The sequence below is a fragment of the Halichoerus grypus genome, chromosome X (assembly GCF_964656455.1).
Source record: "Halichoerus grypus chromosome X, mHalGry1.hap1.1, whole genome shotgun sequence".
Taxonomy (NCBI): Eukaryota; Metazoa; Chordata; class Mammalia; order Carnivora; family Phocidae; genus Halichoerus; species Halichoerus grypus.
Window position 1 is genome coordinate 105,763,251 of NC_135727.1, and position 20,327 is coordinate 105,783,577.

The 20,327-nt window shown below is 42.9% G+C and overlaps 1 protein-coding gene across 13 annotated transcripts in view; it reads left to right on the forward strand.

Moving 5' to 3' along the window:
* Positions 1 to 20,327, forward strand: part of DMD (dystrophin) — a 2,185,421-nt gene that overhangs the window by 2,036,652 nt on the left and 128,442 nt on the right. For 9 of the 13 annotated variants that reach the window (XM_078064107.1, XM_078064109.1, XM_078064106.1 and 6 more), the window contains one exon: positions 10,160 to 10,221. In XM_078064107.1, the coding sequence (XP_077920233.1) occupies positions 10,160 to 10,221 (62 nt within the window). Of the gene's footprint in view, positions 1 to 4,387; positions 4,543 to 10,159; positions 10,222 to 20,327 lie in introns of those variants that run through there. The other 4 variants (XM_078064117.1, XM_078064115.1, XM_078064118.1 and 1 more) reach the window with 1 other exon arrangement.

Below are 20,327 nucleotides of genomic sequence, written 5' to 3' on the forward strand. Positions count from 1 at the left end.
ATAGTGTTCCATGATTCATTGTTTGTGCATAACACCCAGTGCTCCATGCAGAACGTGCCCTCCTCAATACCCATCACCAGGCTAACCCATCCTCCCACCCTCCTTTTCCTTTCTGCTCCTCGTTTTGTAATGGTAAAATCTGGCTAACACTGAACCTCAAGCAGCCTAAAAGGAAAAGGATGTGTTTGTGGAACATCAGAGCAGCTTGGCCCTCTGCCCTAGGCCTTTCACACCCTCCACGGGGTGGGCTTATCCACACCCGTGACCCTCCAGCACTGACATTTCAAATCAATGGCTCCAATCCAGACATCTTACCTCTGAGCTCCGGACTCAGGTGTCCAGCTGCCTTTTACATCACACTGCCACCTCGAACTCATCATGGTTAAGACTGAATTGATCCTCTCTCCCTGACCCTCTTCTGCCTGGACCTGCCCCCTTCTCCTGACATTCCTGGCTTGGCGAATATTACTCATCCAGGCTTGGGATTCACCCGAGAGCAGAGTGACTCAACCTTGGCTGCATAGGAGAATCCCCTTAAAAATCCCAGTGCCCAAGGCCAATTAGATCAGAACGGCAGGGTGGTGAGATGCAGTGGTGGCCAAGCGTGAGGCGCAGGCTCCCAGGTCTTCCCTCTCTTCCATTCGTGCATCTGATCACTCATGACTCCTGTAGTGTTTAGCCTTATTATTTCTCCACTCGGTGCCACTACCAGTGTTCAGATCCTCGTCATCCTGTAGTCCGCTTGTATCTGGTCTCCTAATTCCAGACTCTTCTGACCCAGCCCCCATTCCATGTCCCGAGTGCTTTTTCTAAAAGGCAAATATGACAGAACCACACTCGTGCTTACATTCTGAACTTTCAGGACACAGGTCAAACTCTGGATCATCACGCTAGGTCCTTCTCAATTTGCCCACCCACTGGATCTCTCTCTTGACATTCTCTCCCAAAGATCAAATAGACCACTGAAGTTCTTGAAAAGAAAAAACTGTTTGTGGCCTCTTTACCTTCACACCTGCCGTTACCACCATTCATAATTGTTGATTTGCCTTTACCCCCAACGGACCAGAGACTCCTTTTGCACCTACAGAGGAGGCTTCTAGAAAGAGCCGTTCAATGACTGAACCCAGCTTTCTTTTCAGCTCCAACAGGTGGAGTTAACTTATTCCTCCATCGGGAGTCCCCACTCAGCATCCAATTTAGTGACCCAGAGGGTGGCTTTGACTGGATGGGTCCCTGTTTGGTCAGGATCCTGGGAGAAATAGATGGTACATTCAAAAGTGGTGCTTGAAAAGAATGTAAGAAAAAGGCTATTTACAAAACCTGAGCAGCGTTGGGGAGAAGAACAAGAGCAAAGCGAGAACCTGGAACATGCTGTTGCTGTAGAAATGACCGCCCAGCTTGTGGCCATGGGTAAAGGAACGTAGCCACTGCCAGGTCCAAGGCCAACAGGAGGGAGCTTGGGGAATAAGCACGCAAACGTCTCTCTCCTCCTGCCCTTTATGTCCCGCGGTAGGCTTTTCCTCATGGCCTCCCGTTGGCTGAAAGCAAAAGGAAGCCAAAGGGCGCCAGAGACCCTGACTGATGACATCCCCAGAGGCCCAACCTCCTGGGGCCCAGAGCAGAGTGGAGAAGGGCAGAGAAGAGAGCTGGAGGGAAGACTGAGGGGATATCCAGCACAGGCCCTTAAGTCAGAGAGGTCTACATTTTTCTAAGTCCGTGCGACATTTAAGTGGTTCAAAGACTGGCGTTTTGGGTATGGAAGGAAGAATTTACTGGGTCACCTTCCTAGCCTTTACCCCGTCTCATTCCTTCCTTAACCCTATTTGTAGCAAACCTACCCTTGTCTGCTGTCAGACAGCGGTGAGATTGCTTATGAGCACAAAAGAAAAAAATACAGATCTTCCCCCACAATAAAAGAGGCCACATCCCGCAACCCCCCCATGGCAGCGAAGTAGAGTGGCCTAGGCCTTGGAGCAAAACTCCCTGGTCCAGTCCTTGCACCGTCACATTCTCACTATGGTGTCGGCACGAGTATAGCTCATGGTAAATTCTGGAGTCAGAATTGCAACTTGTCTTTTCTGGTGGCAGAGCCCCCATGTTCCTTTCATGTCTCTGATTCAAGCCAAAACAGTAATGACAGCTACTATAAACAATGTATTTTCATACATAGCATCATTATAGAATTTATATATGAAATGAAGATTTGCAAATTACCTTCTTTTCTTAATGCCTTTTCCTAAGAAGCAAAATCCATCATCTAACTGAAACTGACAATAAAACAGTTACTGTGATGCCCATGTCATTTCTTAATAATACTTGGAGTATTTAATTTCTAAAATAACATCAAGAGTTGGGAACAAGTCTTCAAGTGCCTATAACTCCAGTCTAAAAAAGAACTTAAAGATGTATTTTTGAGGATTGCCATCTGTCAGATTTAAGGAAAAAAAATCTGAATAGTGATTTCTTATTTTCCATTCTTTTTTGTTGTCCAACGAATTGTTCCTAGTAGTTTCCCCGGTGAACAGTGAGAAAAAAAGACTTGAGCATTTATATTTTAGAGAAACGTATGAGCACGCCCGAATCTTCAGTGGGTAATTTCAAAGTGTAAAACAAACAAACAAATAACAAGAAAGGAGAAGCATGACAAAGCACAGGTGTTGCAAACCTTTAACTGATTGATTTCTGATGTGTACAAATGCCCATGCTGTGAGGTTTGTGTCTTTTCATTGAAATAAACATAAACAGTATTTAAGTGATTTGCCACATTGACACAGAGATTAGTCACTGATTAATAGCAAAGGCCACACGAGGAAGTCCTCATCACAGCATATGAATCCTTCTCCCCCCACCAAGATAAGGACAGACCTAGAATCTGCAGTTCGACCAAGGGACAGCCTCACCCAAAGGGAATCCTAGTGTGCCCCCCTCAGACCATAACAGAAGCTGCCTCCACCACTCACTGGCTCAAAATTGCTAAAAGACAGCATTAATAAGTCTCAATTTATGAGGCAAATGCTAGCAGAAGTGCTATATTTGCTTTAAAATAGCAAAACCAATCCTACCTACGTGCCCAAGTCTTTAGTGATAACGTTTACATTTTTATTTGGTTTGTCAAGGGGAATGAAGAAACTTGGCACCCCCTTTCCCTTTTGTTCACTGCCTTTATTTTTTGCCTCTTTTGTCATGCTGTTGCAGACAGTAAAGGGAGACTGATGTCCACAGTCCTTTTAGCTCCAACGTTCTACGGGGAAAAAATGTTGAGCAAAAAAGAGGATATTTAAAAAGAAAAAGGGGGACATGTTTTCAACTGTAAACTGAAGTGGAAGGAATCGACCAGAAGAGAGAGTGAAAGGCAAGTAGTTGAAAGAAGATAAAAAGAAAAGCAGGCCAGCAAAATAAATGGACAAAGAGGGACAAAGAAACCATTAAGGGAGTTTAATCTTAAAATACTCTGGGGACTCTAATCGAAGATATTATGTGAAGGTTGCAAAAACTTACTGTGCTAATGAAGGCTTTCTTCTCTTCAGAATATTTCCCGGCTTGAAATAATTTTGCATAGTTAACCTGCATCGTCATATGGCAAACTCTAAGATTAGCAGTATTTGAACTGTCCAGGCCCTGCCACTTTTCCAATGAAATGTTCCATTGGGAATGGTTTCCTTTTAGATTTCTCGAAAATAATACCAAAAGCCCAAACCGTGCCACACTATTGGTGGTGGTGGTGTTTTCTTTAGACCTATACCAGTGGTTCTCAAACTTCAGTTTGCTGTTTCTGATTCAGTACATCTGGGCTGAGACCCCGGCATTCTTATTAATCAAAAGTTCTCAGGCGATGCTGATACTGCCCTTCTCCACTTTGAGACCCACAGCTGTTTCACAAATACAAATGCTTCCTAAGAAGCCCGTTTAGCCCAGGATGAGCATAACCTGAATTTCATGTCCTTACAGCCCTACCGCTTTAATCTTCGATTGAGGGAAAACGGTGGGGGTGGGGGTGGGGGTGGGTGGAGAACTCTGTGATTTTTCTCTCTCATTCTCTGAAAAAGAAAACTCTGAGCCCACACACTTAATTATCTGCAATGAGGTCATTTGCACGTAGGTCATTTATTTAGGCAACAAGTAGTCTTGCTGGAGGTTTGAAGACGGTGGTAGCAGGGCGGTGTGGGGCTTTCAGGTCCCCAGGACTACCTTAAATCCCTTCCTCTGTCTGTCTTTTCTTTTTCCTTGCCGTTCTGCGAGGCTGAGTCCCCACTGCCGGGTCTCTGGGAGCCCGGGTTCCCAGGTCGCTAGGTGGGGGCGGAGCCCGGCCCGGCCCCGCCCCGTCTGCCTGCAGCGCCCCCTCCCCGCCCGTCTGCCTGCAGCGCCCCCTCCCCGCCCGCCTGCCTGCCCGCGCCCGCTCCTCCGCAGTGCTTTCAGCTGCGAGCCTGGGCGGCGGCGGCGCTCGACTTTCGGGGAGTCCGGCGGCTCTGGGAAGCTCACTCCTCCGCTCGCGCCTTCCTTCGACCGCCGAGCCCTTGCAACCATGAGGGAGCAGCTCAAAGGGTAAGTGCATCACGGCCCCCTCGGATCGCCGCAGTCCGTGCACTTGTGGCACGAGCAGGGGGCAAACCCGGGCGGCCAAAACTTGGACAAGCGCAGCGGCGGGACGCCGGGCGGCCGGGCGTCGGGGAACCTCCCCCGCGGGTCCTTGCTGCGCCGCTGCAGGTGCGTCCCCGGGGCTTGCCCCTCGGCCGCCGCGCTTGCGGCGAGCCCCCTTCCTCTGGCTTTTGGGATGGGCTCGGAGAGAAAGAGCTGATTTCTCGCCGTACCCAGAGGGGACAGCGCGTTCCCCACGCGGGGATTGGGGCCGCGGGAGCTTTTTGCTCCTTTCCGGACTGTGTGGACGTGAGCCAGACAGGCTGTTCCTAAATCGTCGCCCGACCTCGCGGAGGGAAGGGGCGCGCGAGGCTTTACCTTGCATTGCACTGCAAGTGCCAAAAGGTCAACTTTCTGCCTGATTTCTTCCGAGGATTCCAACTGACATTCCCCTTGTTGGCTTTTCTACTGTGTTCGTTCCATGCCCCACGACTTGCAGAAACCAGGAAAGAGAGAAAAAGCAATTAAAGCCCAGAAGTCCAGGATTTGACGTAGAGGGAGGATCAAGGGTTTTTGTTATGGTGGTTTTTTGTTTTGCCCTCTGGGGTTGAGTGTGCAGTCATTTCTGGGTGTCCTTCTCTCGGGTTTCTCCAGGTGTCTGTGCTCGTCTTTAAGCGAAGTTTGTCATTCCAGATCTGATCTTGGCAACGAAAAGGGCAGGACAGTTTATCTCCGTTAAATTTGAAGTTAAGTTTGAAGCTGAAAAAGGGTTCTGTTGCCTGACGGAGGCATAATATTAATTATCAAATGCTTTAACATCATGAAAAAAAAAGTGCACCCGATTTAAGTGGCGAGCCAAAGTCTGTAAGTGAAATCTACATTCTTCCTTGGCCAGAAAGCTGCTCTTGGTCTCCCTGCTTTGTTATCCCTGTCACCTCTCCTCGTCACCCCCCATCACCCTTTCTCTTTTGCCTGGATTTTTTTTATTTCCTTGTGCCACATCCCCTCTTTGCACGATACAGTGCTCTTGGAGAAGCTAGAGGAGCAAATGAAACAACACGGTTATGTGAAAGGTCTCTGACCCTTGATCACCGTGGAATTGGTTTCAGTCGGTGTTGTTTGATCTTGGATTGGACACGACCCTGAAGTGAAATTGCTTTGGCCAAAGTTGAGGGTGGGTGGGATTTCAGCCCAAAAAGCAAATAGAGGGAGGACAAGTAACAGTAGGCACAATCACCGAGGCAGTCATCTTTGGCCTGGCTTGAGCCAAACAGAATAAAATGTTAAATATCCCAGGGAACAAGAAATGGGGACTAGAATAGGATTTCTGATGCTCAGATTGACATCCGCCCCTCCCCCGCCCCCTCCGCACGGTAGCAGAAACTTTTAACTATATTTTCCCATTCCCACCCTGCCAGTATTCCAGCAGTGCAAGCCAAGTTCAACATTCAGCATGCAAATGCCAAGGTTCCTCTAGAAAAACAGTCTGATACCCAGATTAAAGGGAAATGATTTTGTGTGTGTGGATCATTGGGCTCCAGATTATATATGAAGCCAAACTCTAATCCTCTGCAAATCGCAAGAGAACGGTACCTTTTTATACCACTGCATAGCGATTACTTTCCTCCCTGGGAAGTAGTGGAAAGATATTTTTTAAAAAGGCAACTGTTTGGAATGTTTTCAGTACCCAATAACAGTGGTGGCAGAAGAAATCTTATTTTAATTAGGCAACTGCCATTTCCCCAGCGAGAGAAGTAGAAATTTGTTACTTTTTATAAGTGTTTAATGTTTGTTTTTAGGAAACTAAAAAAGCAATTCCAATAAGTCTGATTATTCCAGCACTGACAGCAGGAACAGCTCTGAGGCAGTTATAATAACCTTGCACACTACTTGAAACTAAAGAAGGTGAGAGAAAATTTAAATTGTATGGTAGGAAATTAGGTCAGCCCTGTGCTCAGTAGAGTAATGCTTTAGTTTCTTATTGACAAGTGGGTGTTGCCGGGGTCTTTTGTCACATCCAGTGATTTGGTATTTTAATTTGCATCAGGTTCCTATCATGGCCCCAAATAAAAGGGAAAAGAGAGATTATTGTAGTTTGTACACATTTGAAAAGGAGGGAAGTCAGAGTTTGAAGGCTGTTCAGAGAGGCATATCTGATCCCAGGCTTTGGAACCAGCAGGGCCAAAATCAATAACATGTTTGAAAGCTTTAAAGAGCGTTTTAAGGATTATTTATGAAGCTCTCTTCTCTGTGTTAATGGTCATGGAGAATTTTGATCTACGTCGAAACATCATTATTCTCAGGGGACTGACCAAAGATGTACCCACTAACTTGTGAACAGGTTTCAGAGTTTCCTTTTTGGTTGGGCACGGTATGTGGAGAGTGCGTTTCCTATGTGAAAAGTGAAATACAAAAAAAGAGACACTTAGCAAGAACGGCGCCACCCGTGCTCCCACCATGGGTTCCCCGGCACAGCATCTCTTTCTGTGTTTTCTGTAGATTCCAGGTAGACCCGAGCTGCTTCTCCTGGAGTTACCGAGAATTCTCTACTGTTTTTGAAGCTAGACACAGAGTAATAAATACAGCTGTAAAATCTCTGTTGCTCACCAGCCAAAAATGGGCTTGTCCTGTAAGGCAGGATGTAGCTAGGAGTCTCGCAGGTTTGTACCTACTGTTGCTTTACTGTCCATATTTCATCTTTTCTTTCTCTTCTGGGGGTTCAGTATGTCCCACGAGGGCTGCGAATTCAGCACACGCTGAAAACACCCACATCCAGTGAAGCGAACATTTGGTTCATCTTAGAGTTACCAAAGAATCGGAAGTCACTGGAGCCGGCTTGTCAATCGTTCTTAGCATTAAATGATGAGGAGATTATTTTTCTATTTGTGAGGATTAGTCACACCCTTTATTCTTTTCTTCTTTCCACTTGTGTTCACTTCTCTTGCTTGGGTCTGGGTTGCAGCTGAAGTGAAACTAAGACTGTAAAGACGAAATGCAAATCTGTTTTCTAGTGACTTGGCATTGCTTACAAAGAAAAGGCTTGCGTGTTGGAGGGCAAGGAGGTAAAAGAGGATGGGCTTTTGGATTTGTTTGGGTTCCTTTATCTAGGTTATTCAAGTCGTCCCCCCCCCCAGCATCACAGGTAAGTGGGAAAATGAGCACCCGGAAAGGCCTCTATCTAATGACCCGTGAAGTGGGTGAACACAGAATTTTGAAAATCCTTCTCACAATTTTGACCCACTGGAATAAATTCCTTAGAAAGGTAGACATGTCTGTAGATCAGCAGTCACGAGGTTTGTTTTGGAGAGAAGCAGCTTACGTGAAGCTTGCATTCACTCCATGTGGGATTCTCCTGCCCCTCGTATGCGAGTGAGTGTCTCTTTTCTTTGGGAATTGCATTTGGTACGAGTCACCGTGTTCTTCCCGTTTGAAGTCCATTTACAGATGCTGCCTTTTCGGAGCGCTTGTCTGTGCTTCCGTCTGGCCAGGTTGATCAGCGCAGACAGACATTTTTCTGCCCATCTATTGAGGATGCTACAGTCCTCCCACACTTCGTAGGAATGGGACTTTGTTATCATGCATTGTGTGTATTAAGGGCCCATATGTGTGGACACACGTGCTTTTCCCCTCTTCTCCCTTCCTCTCTCCCTGGCGTTCCCATACGCATGGCCTTGGGAAATGACAGAGGCCGAAATGCAGGGTGGTCTTTCCTTGCTGGGCACTTTCCGAGCTAAAAAACACCCGAGAACAAGCAACACTTTTTCCATGAAGCTGCAAGCTGCAGCCTCCTTGTGCTGTGCATATAAAGTACCAGTTCCGCCCACCTCTTCTCCAGATCAGAAACCAGCTTGGTTGTGGGGCTTCCTAAAACCCCCGAAAGCATGGACTGCGTGTGTGCGTCTTCTGCTCTCCTTGCCCTTTAAGACTTGGACATCACTCTAGTACATTCCCTCGGCTGAGAAGCCCCTGTTGTGCTCCTCACATGCGAATTGTCTCTGTGGAAGAGTAAGCCAGAAATGAAGGTGTCCTGGAGACACTGAAATGGCCCCTGGCAAGTGAACCTTGTCTTGTGACTTTCTTACCGTAGTCTTCCCTGTTCCATCCCTGTTCCATCCCTGGATGGTAAATATCAGAGGGGATGATCTTGGAAGGGGTACAGTTTGGGGAATTTCCACATGCTTGGTGACATCTATTATTGTATTTCACAAACCACAATAAGTATTTCTCCTTTTAACTTCCTTTTTTTTTTTTTTTTTTTAAACAGAGGTGATTCACATGGAGTGTTTTTTGTTCTCTACAAAGGGTCTTAGGCTTGGCCAGTTTACCGCAGGTGGATCTGCATCTATAGTGTCAGCAACTAGTAAAAAGCTCGCTTTTAGTGGGCATTAATTTGGGGGCCACATAATAACAAAAGCAGCCGTGCATTGAGCACCAGAACGTGCTGGTCATCTAATCCCCTAACTCTCCCGATTGTGCAGTTAGTAGGGCACAGAGCAGAATCGAGGCCTCAGGTTGAAAATCTGTGCCGAGGTCGCTTGACATTGTTGCCCTCCCCAAACTCCTCTTTCCCTGCAGGCCCTCTGTACTTGGTGCTCGCCTTGAAGTGTCCACATGTAAGCCATTTCTCTTCTCTGCAGCCCCACCTTTCCCCTGAAGATCATGAACAGGCTGTGCGTATGACTCCTGAAATACCTATGTTCAGGGCTGCACTTTACCCTATCAGAGCCCGTCATGTAATCCCCGAAAACTGGAAATACGATGCTATGGGGATTTATGTAGATGGGCCAAAGTAAGGAAAAGTATATGTGGTTATCTCTCCCAGATTTATTCAAGCAACTGAATTAGGAACAAAGGTGTTTTGTTCTTTTTGTGGCGGGAGCTGATAGCTGGCAACCACACTTAGCTGAACTTCAAGAAATGGGAGAGAACTGTGAATGCTTCATTCAGGCCCAAGTAAATATAGGAAAAGGTGGAGTGGTGTGTGGAAGACTGAGTAAAAAAAAAAAAAAAAAAAAAGGCACTTGAGAAGGAAGTCATGGGGAGAGGGAAGGTAGGATAGATTGGTCGGGCACTGGCTAGACCTTAAGCCGAAGTGAAATGCAGTCATCGTGGGTATGAGACCTGGATATGGGGAAGAAGGAGTAATGGAAAAATGTCAAGGGTTGTGAAAGCCACTGAGAAGTGAGGTGATTTGTTTGTTGAACCGATGTCCTGTGTCTCTTTGACAGGGTTGAGTAACTCTTGTCAGTGTCCTTTCTGAATGGTCTACATTGGACAGGTGAAGAAATCCTGGTTTTTGATTATTGATTACATAACCAAGTCATTTTATAACAACAGAAGGACAACCGACTTGTGGGCACCAAAAAGAAAGAAATTCTGGTTCCCAAAGCGTGTTCATGTTGCTTTTCCCTTTGAGGGCGAAGGTAGCAGCCTCTCTGCTTGTAAGAAACATTCTCGACTGCGTGACGAAGTCCTTTGAAGTAACGATGCTGAATGAAACAGAAGCAAACCATACTTTTCTTTCCTCCTTTTCTTTACTACCCATTATAAATTCTAAAGTCTCTCTTTGTATTTTCTCTTATAGCCATGAGACCCAAACAACTTGCTGGGATCATCCCAAAATGACAGAGCTCTACCAGTCTTTAGGTAAGGACGTGGCCACCTTTGCTCCAGGTTAAATGACCGGTGACTCGCAGGATAAAGTAGTTTGTAGTGTGCACGTTATTGGTTGTCTAAATCTATCACTAGATTGTTTAAAAGGTGAAAACGACACCTTTCAACCCAAAATTGACAGCTTTCTTTTTCACAGAGGTTCTTTAAAAATAAGTTTTAGAATGTCATGGATTCCTGAAAATTCAATATACCTGAGAGGGCCAAAAGGTCTTTGTAGTTTTCTTTGCTGCGTAAAAGGATGGAAAAAAAATACTTGCAATTTATGGCAATTGTTTTTCCCACCAAGAAAGAAAACTGTTTCAAGTTCTTATTGATTTCTTCCCTGTGAACTCAAGACAGTGCTTTTGCCAAACCACGAATATTGTGGTAGGAATTTTCTGCAGTCTTTCCAGTGCTTGTGATTCTCAAGCCTGTCAGGTCGTCAGTGTGAACATTTAAATGATTTCTCTACTATGTCTTGTTTTGTGTTTGTGTGAGAGCCTGATAGTTTTCTTCCCCCTCATAACTGGGAATTTTTTGAACAGACACATAGCCTCCAAATAAGAAGAAAACATCAATCCTTCTAATGCTTCATGGAAGTCCACTCTGTACCATTTTAGATCTTTGGAGAGTAATCTGAAATGAATTATCTTACATAGTAACTAGTTGTTGATTTTTTAATTAAAAAATACATCTTCTCTACTACTAAAACAATTTTTTAAGTCTGCTTCTTTGTGAATGGACGTATTTACAGACTAAAATGCGTAAGGTGAACTCTTTGGGTTTAAAGCTATGTGACAGTGCCCATGGGAATCAGGGTGATCAGACGAATTTTGTACATGTGTGCGCGCACGCGTGTGTATGTGTGCACGTGCGTGTGTGTAGCTATTGCTGACTTGCTGTCGTAGGTTCTCACTGGTTAACTAATTGAAATTAGAGAGACATGGGGTAGGAGACATTAGTCAAAAAATTGTTTTCCCAGACTTCTAATTATACGTGAAATTAGTTCCTTCTAGAAAATCCAAAAAATACAAATAAAAAGCATGAGAAACAAAAGACTTCACTTGCAATTCTACTGACCAGAGATATCCAGTACATTTCAATTAATACTATATCATTTTAGTCTAGCAGCATGTATGTATGTGTGGTGTGCATGTGTGTGTATGCATTGCACACATGTATACTTTTTAAAAATTTCAAGAAAATTGGGATCAGCTCATCTTTAAGTGCTACATTTTCAGCCCTTACAAAATGTTTCTGGCTTACAGTGCTATACTGTTTAGACCACAGGTGGGAAACTTAAATGCTTATCTTTTGGCAAATGAGAGAATGGAGGCCTCATCTGAAGTAGGCAGCGGCTTTGCTGGGCAAGCAGGCCATCCTAGCCCTGTGTTCTCAGGACTTGTGATTTTTCAAGAGAAATGAGAAATCTGTCGATCAAGAGCTAATTTGAACTTGTCTGTGGACCTCCTGATTATAACCTCGGTTTACACTGATTCAGCCCACTTGTAATGTTTTACCTCTAATCAGAGTGACTTGTAGTTGTAATATTTGAACTTACTTTTACTTAAAAATCTTTATTATAGAATTAATAATTCAAATTTTTGGAAATTTGAAAATATGGGCAAGCTAATGAACAAAAAAGAAGAAAAGACAGGGGCGCCTGGGTGGCTCAGTCGTTAAGCGTCTGCCTTCGGCTCAGGTCATGATCCCAGGGTCCTGGGATCGAGCTCCGCATCGGGCTCCTCGCTCCGCGGGAAGCCTGCTTCTCCCTCTCACACTCCCCTTGCTTGTGTTCCCTCTCTCGCTGTCTCTCTCTCTGTCAAATAAATAAATAAAAATCTTTTAAAAAAAAAAAAGAAAAGACAAATCCTTTATAACCCACCTCTTAGAGTTAACTAATACTTAATAATCTCATAGGTAGCTTCACAAAAATTTCTTTCTGTATATACATTTTTACAAAAGTTGGATGGTTCTGTTTTATAATCAGCTTTTTTTCACCTAAAGGTAATGTACCATGGCCATATTTCCGTTTCATTACATTGTATTCTCTACTGGCTTACTTTTAATTGCTCTGTAATGAGAAACCACAAACGTGGTTGATAAAAAGCTAATTATGAACTATCAATGAGTAGATGTTTGTACCTTCAGTAGGAATTAAATACACCTTTTATCATCATATTTCTGAGGTTTTCACAATAATTCAAATGTGGTACACTCAAAGCTGGTAATCTGGCATGATTTCTGACCTTGGGCAGATCACCTGACTTTGGGAGATAATAGAATTCTACAGTTGCAGGGGAATTTAGAGCTCATTTATTACAAACTTTTTCTTTGATGAAATCAACTTTATTGATCTAATTTACGTATCATAAAATGCAGCCATCTTAAATAAATGGTCAGTTCCAACCTCCTTTGAAATTCTGCTCTTAGCTATCCCGGTAACAATCATCTTAGAAATGAACTGGTGTTGAAATTTGTCCTACGGCTTTCAGAACTAAAATTGCCAGTGTTTTTTGTTATAATCAGATGTTACTTAGGCTAACTTTTATCCAAATGGAGACTCATCTGATAACATCTTCCATTTATTTGAGAGCCCACTGTGTGTGCTGCACATTGAACATGTCCACAACCGTTGTGCACTGTGGAAGATCTCAACATCCATATTTCACAGGGCAGTGAAGTCAGGTGCAGAGAAACCATTTATCAGGGCTACACGGTTCTCTGGGGCTACACTGCGATTTGCTCAGGGTCCTCTATTAGCATTTTCACTCATCTCATTGATTTTATTAACTCAGTAAAGCATGCCCACATAGGTTACTGTGCACCTGCTACAAATATGTATGAGTTGACAGTTTCACCTGTGGATAGAGAGTGACTTGAATAGTATTTCTGGAACAAACCATTGCATTTCTACAGATGGTATGGTAGGTTCCTAGATGGTAGGCCCTCTTCCTTTCAGTTTTGCTGGGCACTGTGAAATGGTTGAGTTTGTTTGTTACACATGGTTGAGTTTGTTTGTTATATATGGTTGAGTTTGATTGTTACACGTCTATATCCCTGAGATGACCTATAAGATTAAGTATTATTTCTGCCCTCACCCACCCCTTACAGTGTTTCCAAGTTGAAATACAAGCATAACATACTGAAACCTTTTATTTCTTTTTAATTTTTGTATATTGACTTATATTTTTTACTCACAAGATAGCCCTTTAGGTCCAAGTTGCTACTTTGAGCTCTAGAATAAATGGTTGGAAGCATTCATCTGCACTCAGTTCATGAAAGGTATCATGAAAGCAAAACTGGTGTGTGATGGGGTGTGTTCAATGTTTTAGACAATATAGATCTGAAGTAGGTCCCTCACTGGGGCGCTTGTGTGGCTCAGTGGGTAAGCGTCTGCCTTTGGCTCAGGTCATGATCCTGGGGCCCTGGGATCGAGCCCCTCATCGGGCTCCTTGCTCAGTGGGAAGCCTGCTTCTCCCTCTGCTTCTGCCACTCCCCATTGAAGCTACAGTGGTTCACAATATGCAGGAAATATGACACATTCCTAAATATGCCCACTTCCGAAAAGACTTCCATTCTCGAATTGGCCCAAATCCCCAGCCAGCCTGTTCAACACACGTTTGTTAATGCCCCTTGTCCCCAGAGCATTCAGGTGTTCTCCAGGCACCCTCTCCTGTGGTCTGGACAGCATACTGTTGGAAACCAAAAGCATTTTGGATGGACTGAAAAAGTAGCATTTAAGTACCGACTGATAGAAGGCTAGGATGTTACTTCACATGTTATATTTGCATTCTCTAGTTAATAGAATGATAGGTAAGTTTCTTCATTCTTTGTGATTTTCTACAATGAATGGATATTACTTACAATTAGATGTTTAGCATAGAATGTTTCTTCATCATTACTCCACTCCTTAGTGTCCCTACAGCTGTAACGGATTCACCAGTGAGAACCCGTGACAGAAAAGTAACAATAGTCACACACATACCTCCCCCACACATCACACATACATGTATAGGATTGATGTTTAAGTACCCCAAGTCCATCGACTTTGTCAGGTAACTTTTAACACCAGGAGATCGCCTCATGTGTTCTAGTTTCTAAATATGTCCTTCCACAAAAAAAGCAGACCTAAAGAGTTTTAATGGTAGAGAAGACATACGTAACTTTTTTGTTTAAAAAAAAAAAAGGAAGAGATTTAATTTCAAATTATTCTTAACAGCTCCAAAACAGCTTTCTGGAGTGAGCTCTCATCAAATGTTAAAAATATTTGTGTTTTCTCCTTACGTTTTAGTCTGTGTACCTGCTCGAAAAATTCTGAGGGCAAAACTTGTCAGACTTCCACACCAATACACAACAGGGCATAATAAAGAAATAATGTAAATGTTCACAGTGATGACCTGACAGTCATTAGGAATTTGAGGATTGGAAGGTCTCCAGAAAATTTTTTATGCAACCATTAACAGTTTGGCAAAAGCATGGTCTTGTTTTCACAAGGAGGAAATCAATAAGAACAACCTGAAAACAGTTTTCTTTCAGCATTTTTCTCTGACTGCCCCCAGTGTGGGGTGTGAGAGGTATATCAAAAACCGAAGTTTCCCGTATCTATTTTTATGTGGGCCTTGGTATTCTTATCTTTATAATGAGGGTATGGGACCAAAGTATCTACAGATTTTGTTTATTTTTCTCTTACTTTGGGCTGAAGTAGAGCAGATTGTTTCCAGAACTTGCTGTGATCATAATTTTTCAAGAAGCACCTTAGGCTGACTCTGCAGACAAATGTATTTCTGAAAGTTGAATCATTCCTATTTTTAAAACTGCGCATTCTAGAAAACAAACAACAGGGAGAAGATCCTGCCACCCATCCGTGTCTTACAGGCAGAGTGAGGCAAGCTATTACCAAGTACAGATGCTGTTGAGATATTTCCCCCAAGACCCGCTGGGCCATCCATTTGTTGTTCAAAAGGCATGTTCTTCATCATTTCTTAGAAGCAATAATATGGCCGATACGTGAGGTGAATTTCAGGTTTCCTTCAGCGTCTTTACAAATGTAATGGAAAGATTGTTGTTGCATTAGGTTATCTTGGCAATTCAAAAGCTATAACTCTTTAAGACTCCAAAAGGCATTTACAAAATCAGTAGCTGTTAGATAGTGATGTGCTCCGGAATTTATTTTGAAATATTAATATAAGACTGATTTATGTGAAGTGTCATTAAATGATAAAAAGCCTGTCATTTTTCTCACGATTTATGTCTGGGGTTCTTAAGTTCGTCGCTAAAATGTTTAAATATTTTTTTTAAAGCCCCCACCCCCACAATACGTACGGCTCAAAAATTCTCGAAGAAAGTATTAGTCTGTCTTACTGGGGATCTCTTAATTATAAATACAAGAAAATCCTGTAGTCCTCTCCATGGTTCCCTTGCGAGCTCCATGTGGGTAAAAAGATAATATGAAAAGAGAATGAAACGTGAAGCTTGAGGAGGTGAACTGAGTATTTCAAACCATTTGCTCAAATCCAGATGCCCCGTACGATCTGATGTCTCATCCCAGTTTCCTTTCTTCTGCATCGAAGCTCCTTTAACCACCAGGGTTTCCTCGAGGAGGATTGGTTCTCCTCCTTTCCTGCAGTTCTGGCATTTTTTAGAAGGATCTCGTCCCTCTTACCTGTTGCCCAAGTTTTGCAACCCACTCTCCAGCATGATGCCCATCCAAACCATACGAAAGCTGTCAGTTTTTAAAAAAAAAATGGATGTATGAACGTTTTAGGAAATCTTAGGGAAAGTGGTCCTAAAAACTCTTGTGATTTGAAGACAGTCCAACAACACGTGGCCCTTAGCCTGGCGTCTGTTGCCTGAGAAGAGCTTTATGATGTTAAAATGAGGGCTTCCTTTTGGGGTCCGAGGAGTCTGAGGCTGGTGGGATTCTTCAGCAGTACAAGTCAAGAGGACTAGTTAAGTCCCAGTTAAGAGGCTAAGAGCTTCTTCAAGATACATGAATAGCGTTATTAATAAATGAGCACAGCTGGCCAGATAGAGTTAGGAACCCTCCATAGACATCCTGTACCTCTTTCCTCAGTTGGTCCAAGAGGAGGGATTATCTTTGAGGTTTGCAAGCTCTCGCTCTCTGTTGATAGGCTTTCTACATTCCACCAAGAGTTCCCTCCAGAGGATGCTCTACGTTAGGAGCTGCGGGATTCTGAGTGACTGAATTCCTTTTGCATCAGGAGTTTGTCCTAATCCTTTTCTCAGCATATTATGTAAACCGTTCTCAACTACTCAATATTTAGCGTATTCTTTTCTTTGTCTCTTATCTCCAGGTCCTTAAGTATTAAAACCTTCTGTCTTTTGATTTTCTCCTACCATAATGCTGTGAACTGGAAAGAATATCTAAATGCAGATTCCGGCTTGGGTGTGACCTTGGGCTAATCCTTTGCTTTTTCTTGGTCTTAGATTTCTGATTTAGCAGGTTGAGCAGTGAATCTTCCATCTCTAAATGTCTGGTTTTAATTTAACTCCTGGCCAGAGTGTGGCTTGGTCTCATGAAGGTGATGCCCATCTCTCCAATTTCTCTTGGTCACCACCAGCCTGGAAGATGGGAATAACAGGATAATCATGTTAATAATAATTGTACTTTCATTTGCGTGGCACTTTACACTGTGCAAAGTTTTCAGAAATAACTGTATCTAATCCTTACACGGCTGTAAATTTGGTCTATAGCTGGTGCATGACCTGAATTTTGTATTAATTTCAGTGTCAGATCATCTGTCCTGCCATCCCCTTGAGGATACTTCCCGTTTTTGATTTGGAAAATAATGCTACCACATCAGTGGATGGGGCAGCTGTTTGCTTCTTTCTTTTTGGACCTGAGCAGGCCGAGGCACAAGACCTGCTTTGACTTATTCATACTGACATATGGGTAGAAGATAAGGAATCAAGTCCAGAGCACACATTTTATGGCTCCTGGTTTGCTGTTCTCAAAGGAATATCCATTACTCCTAGCTTGATTTATAAAACTGCTTTATCAGCATAATTAAGCTATGGAATCTCAAGTGACGTTCTTTATTCCCTAGCTGACAAAGTTAGTAGTGGAGATTTACTCAGATTTGCAAAATAGAAGACATTAAGGCTGTTATAAATGCTCTTCCTTTACTTCTACTAGCCTGCTTATAAAAGAAAAAAGAGAAATAATCCTTGTTCTTTTAACATCAGTTACAATCGACTGATTTTCCCCATTTGGAAAATGGAAATGTAATTTTCAAATCAAAATTTATGGCACTTTAATGGAATATTCTTTTATAATATTTTTTCTTGTTCAAATAACTTGATTTAAAGCTTCTAATCGAAGAACATAAATAAATAAATACTTCCGATCTGCATCTTCCAAAGCTGATTTCAGAAGGAAACTCAAAAAGATTCTCTCTCAGACTGGTTTACAATTTAAAAGAGCTGCCAAATTGTAGTTTAGTTGATCTAAATAAGAGGAGCATTAAGGTTACACCTGCAGCTCTGAGAAAAGTGCTGGATGTGTACAATTTTATGTAGCTGGGTCTGCAGAAGACGATTTTTGCACACGAAGTAAAGGCATCTAAAAACGTGTCTGCTCGTATTCAGACACTTCCAATATTTCTTTTTTAAGCGCACAAGTCTGATTACCTCTGTACGTCTCTTGGGAGCTGCAATTCTGCTGGAAAGAGATTCAGAACAGTCAGAACACTCACATAAAACAGATAGTGAGTTTTTAAAGTCTGTACTTTATGTATGGTAGTAATAAAATGACCTAAAAATATTCTGAAAGCCTGTCTTATGACATAGTGGATGAATCATTAGCTTATTTATGAATTGGTGAAATTCTGTGAGAATGTTTCAGAATTTGCCACTCCACCGTCTTGATCCCTTGCATAACTCCAGGGAAGGCCTCGTGCCCCCTCATAAATTGGGGCTTACGTAACTGGGACATACGTTATATGTGAGTGCGTGTATGTGCAAGCATGCGCATGTGTTGTGCACATACGTTTATTTATGTACATATTCTTTATCGTGTCCATTTTGATGGGAAGGCGATTAGTTTTATATTTTGCTTTCTCGTTCTCTAAAGAGGCTGTCCGTCTTAGAGCAGTGCTTCTCAAACTGGTGAAGGGCAGTTATTTTGTTTGTTGGTTTTTTCTAAATAAACAGTACATCACAGACTTGTAGGTGATCGTGCTGACCCTGACAGGTTTGCGCTCCCACTGCACGTAACTCACCTGCTCAGGTTCTGCAGCGCTCAACCTGGTCTGTGCTCTGTTCCGTGAGATGCGCCCATGGATCGCACATTTGGACGTTGCGGCAACGTCAGGTTGCTCCAAAAGTTGCTTAACGTACCCAGCTTCCGTATCTGTGAAGAGCCAGAATTTGCGTAGCACTGTTCTAGAGTACTTAAGTTTTGAAAGTATCAATGTCAAATCGAGTGACCTTGGGTGTGTGTTGGGGGGGGGCACTAACTAACAGACGCCAAACAAGAACACCTAAAAAATTGTATTTATGGGATTGTATAGTTTGCCGCCTGAGTCAAATTCAAGCAGAGGAGGGATATATCTTCTTTCCCATTTCATAGACCTTCTTAGCAATTATTTTGGAGGCTGGAGTAATAAAATCACCCTGTTGTAGGAAAGGTTTTACGTGTTCAGGAGCAGGGCTCCTGCTGCCTAGTTTAATGCCTCCGCCACCCATATCATTAAATACATTGTGTAGAATGTGATATTTTTCAAATACAAGTTTGTTTTTATCCAGAAGAGAAAATGCGGTATGTGTGCTCTTTACGTTACGTGATGAATTCCATGGGGAACTGATTGATTATAGTGTGACTATACTGTCGTCATTTTCTGAGTTCAGGTTGGGCAGTAATGTGATGTAGCTGCAGAGTTCGTTGACTTTGAGACGGGTGAGACGTGGATTTGAATTCTACCTCTGCTACCAGTTCTCTGTGGTTGAAGACAAAGGCGGTCACAATTTTGAAACACAACTTCCTGATTGATTAAGTAGTTATGATGATACTTCCCTTGGAGAGTGTTGTGAGGCTTTGAGATAATGTATGTAAAATGACAAGATGTCTGACATAGTAAATGCTCGAGGAATTATAATTGCTATTAATGATGATAATTATGATGATTCACAGTTTATTATTCTCAGTGTTATTTTCATATTCCGTGTCCCTTCTTATCCGAAATCTCTTGGGATTCCTGGGGTGCCTGGGTGGTTCAGTTGGTGGAGCACGTGACTCTTGGTCTTGGGGTTGTGAGTCCGAGCCCCACACTGGGTGTAGAGATTACCAAAAAAAAAAATTAATTGAAAAAACAAAATCTCAGGGCACCTGGCTGGCTCAGTGGGTGGAACATGTGAGTCTTGATCTGGGGGTTGTGAGTTCGAGCCCCACATTGGTATAGAGATGACTTTTTTAAAAATCTTTAAAACAAAACCCCAAAAACAACAAAATCTCTTGGGTTCTTGAGTTCAGATAGCGAGGGACCCCCAGGGTTAGGTTTTCAAGCCTGACACTCAAGGAGCCACTTAATTTTTCTGAAGCTGTTTACCTCGTAACCAAGGTACCGAGGTTCACCTGATCACAGTATATCCCAACTTCAGCAAGTATAAACTTACTTTAATTTGAAGTGCAAATTAGAATGACACATTTTCTAGTGTTTTCTTTATCTTCCTCCCACTTCTAAAATAATACACCTTTTATAATAGAAAACAATATACACCATAACCTTCAACCAGAAATGCAAATGACCCCTAATAACATATATGTGTGTGACTTTTTAGCTCTCTTCCTACCTATGTCTTGAAGACCTTCAAAGTTTAAACTACAGAAGCAAATACATGTCGTAAAACCACACTGGTAGAGAAACGTGCCCAATAATTCATGAGGAAGGAGAAAGCCTGTAAAATAATGTGACACACTAGGAAAGATGCCTGACGTGTAGTAAATGCATGACAAATGGTGGTGGCACTGTTATGGTGGAGAGGGGGGCAAGGGAGTGGCTACAGGGGTAAGGAGGGATGACACCATAAAAAGTTTTATATGACATGTTGAGGATTTCGATGCTTAGATTTTTTATTTG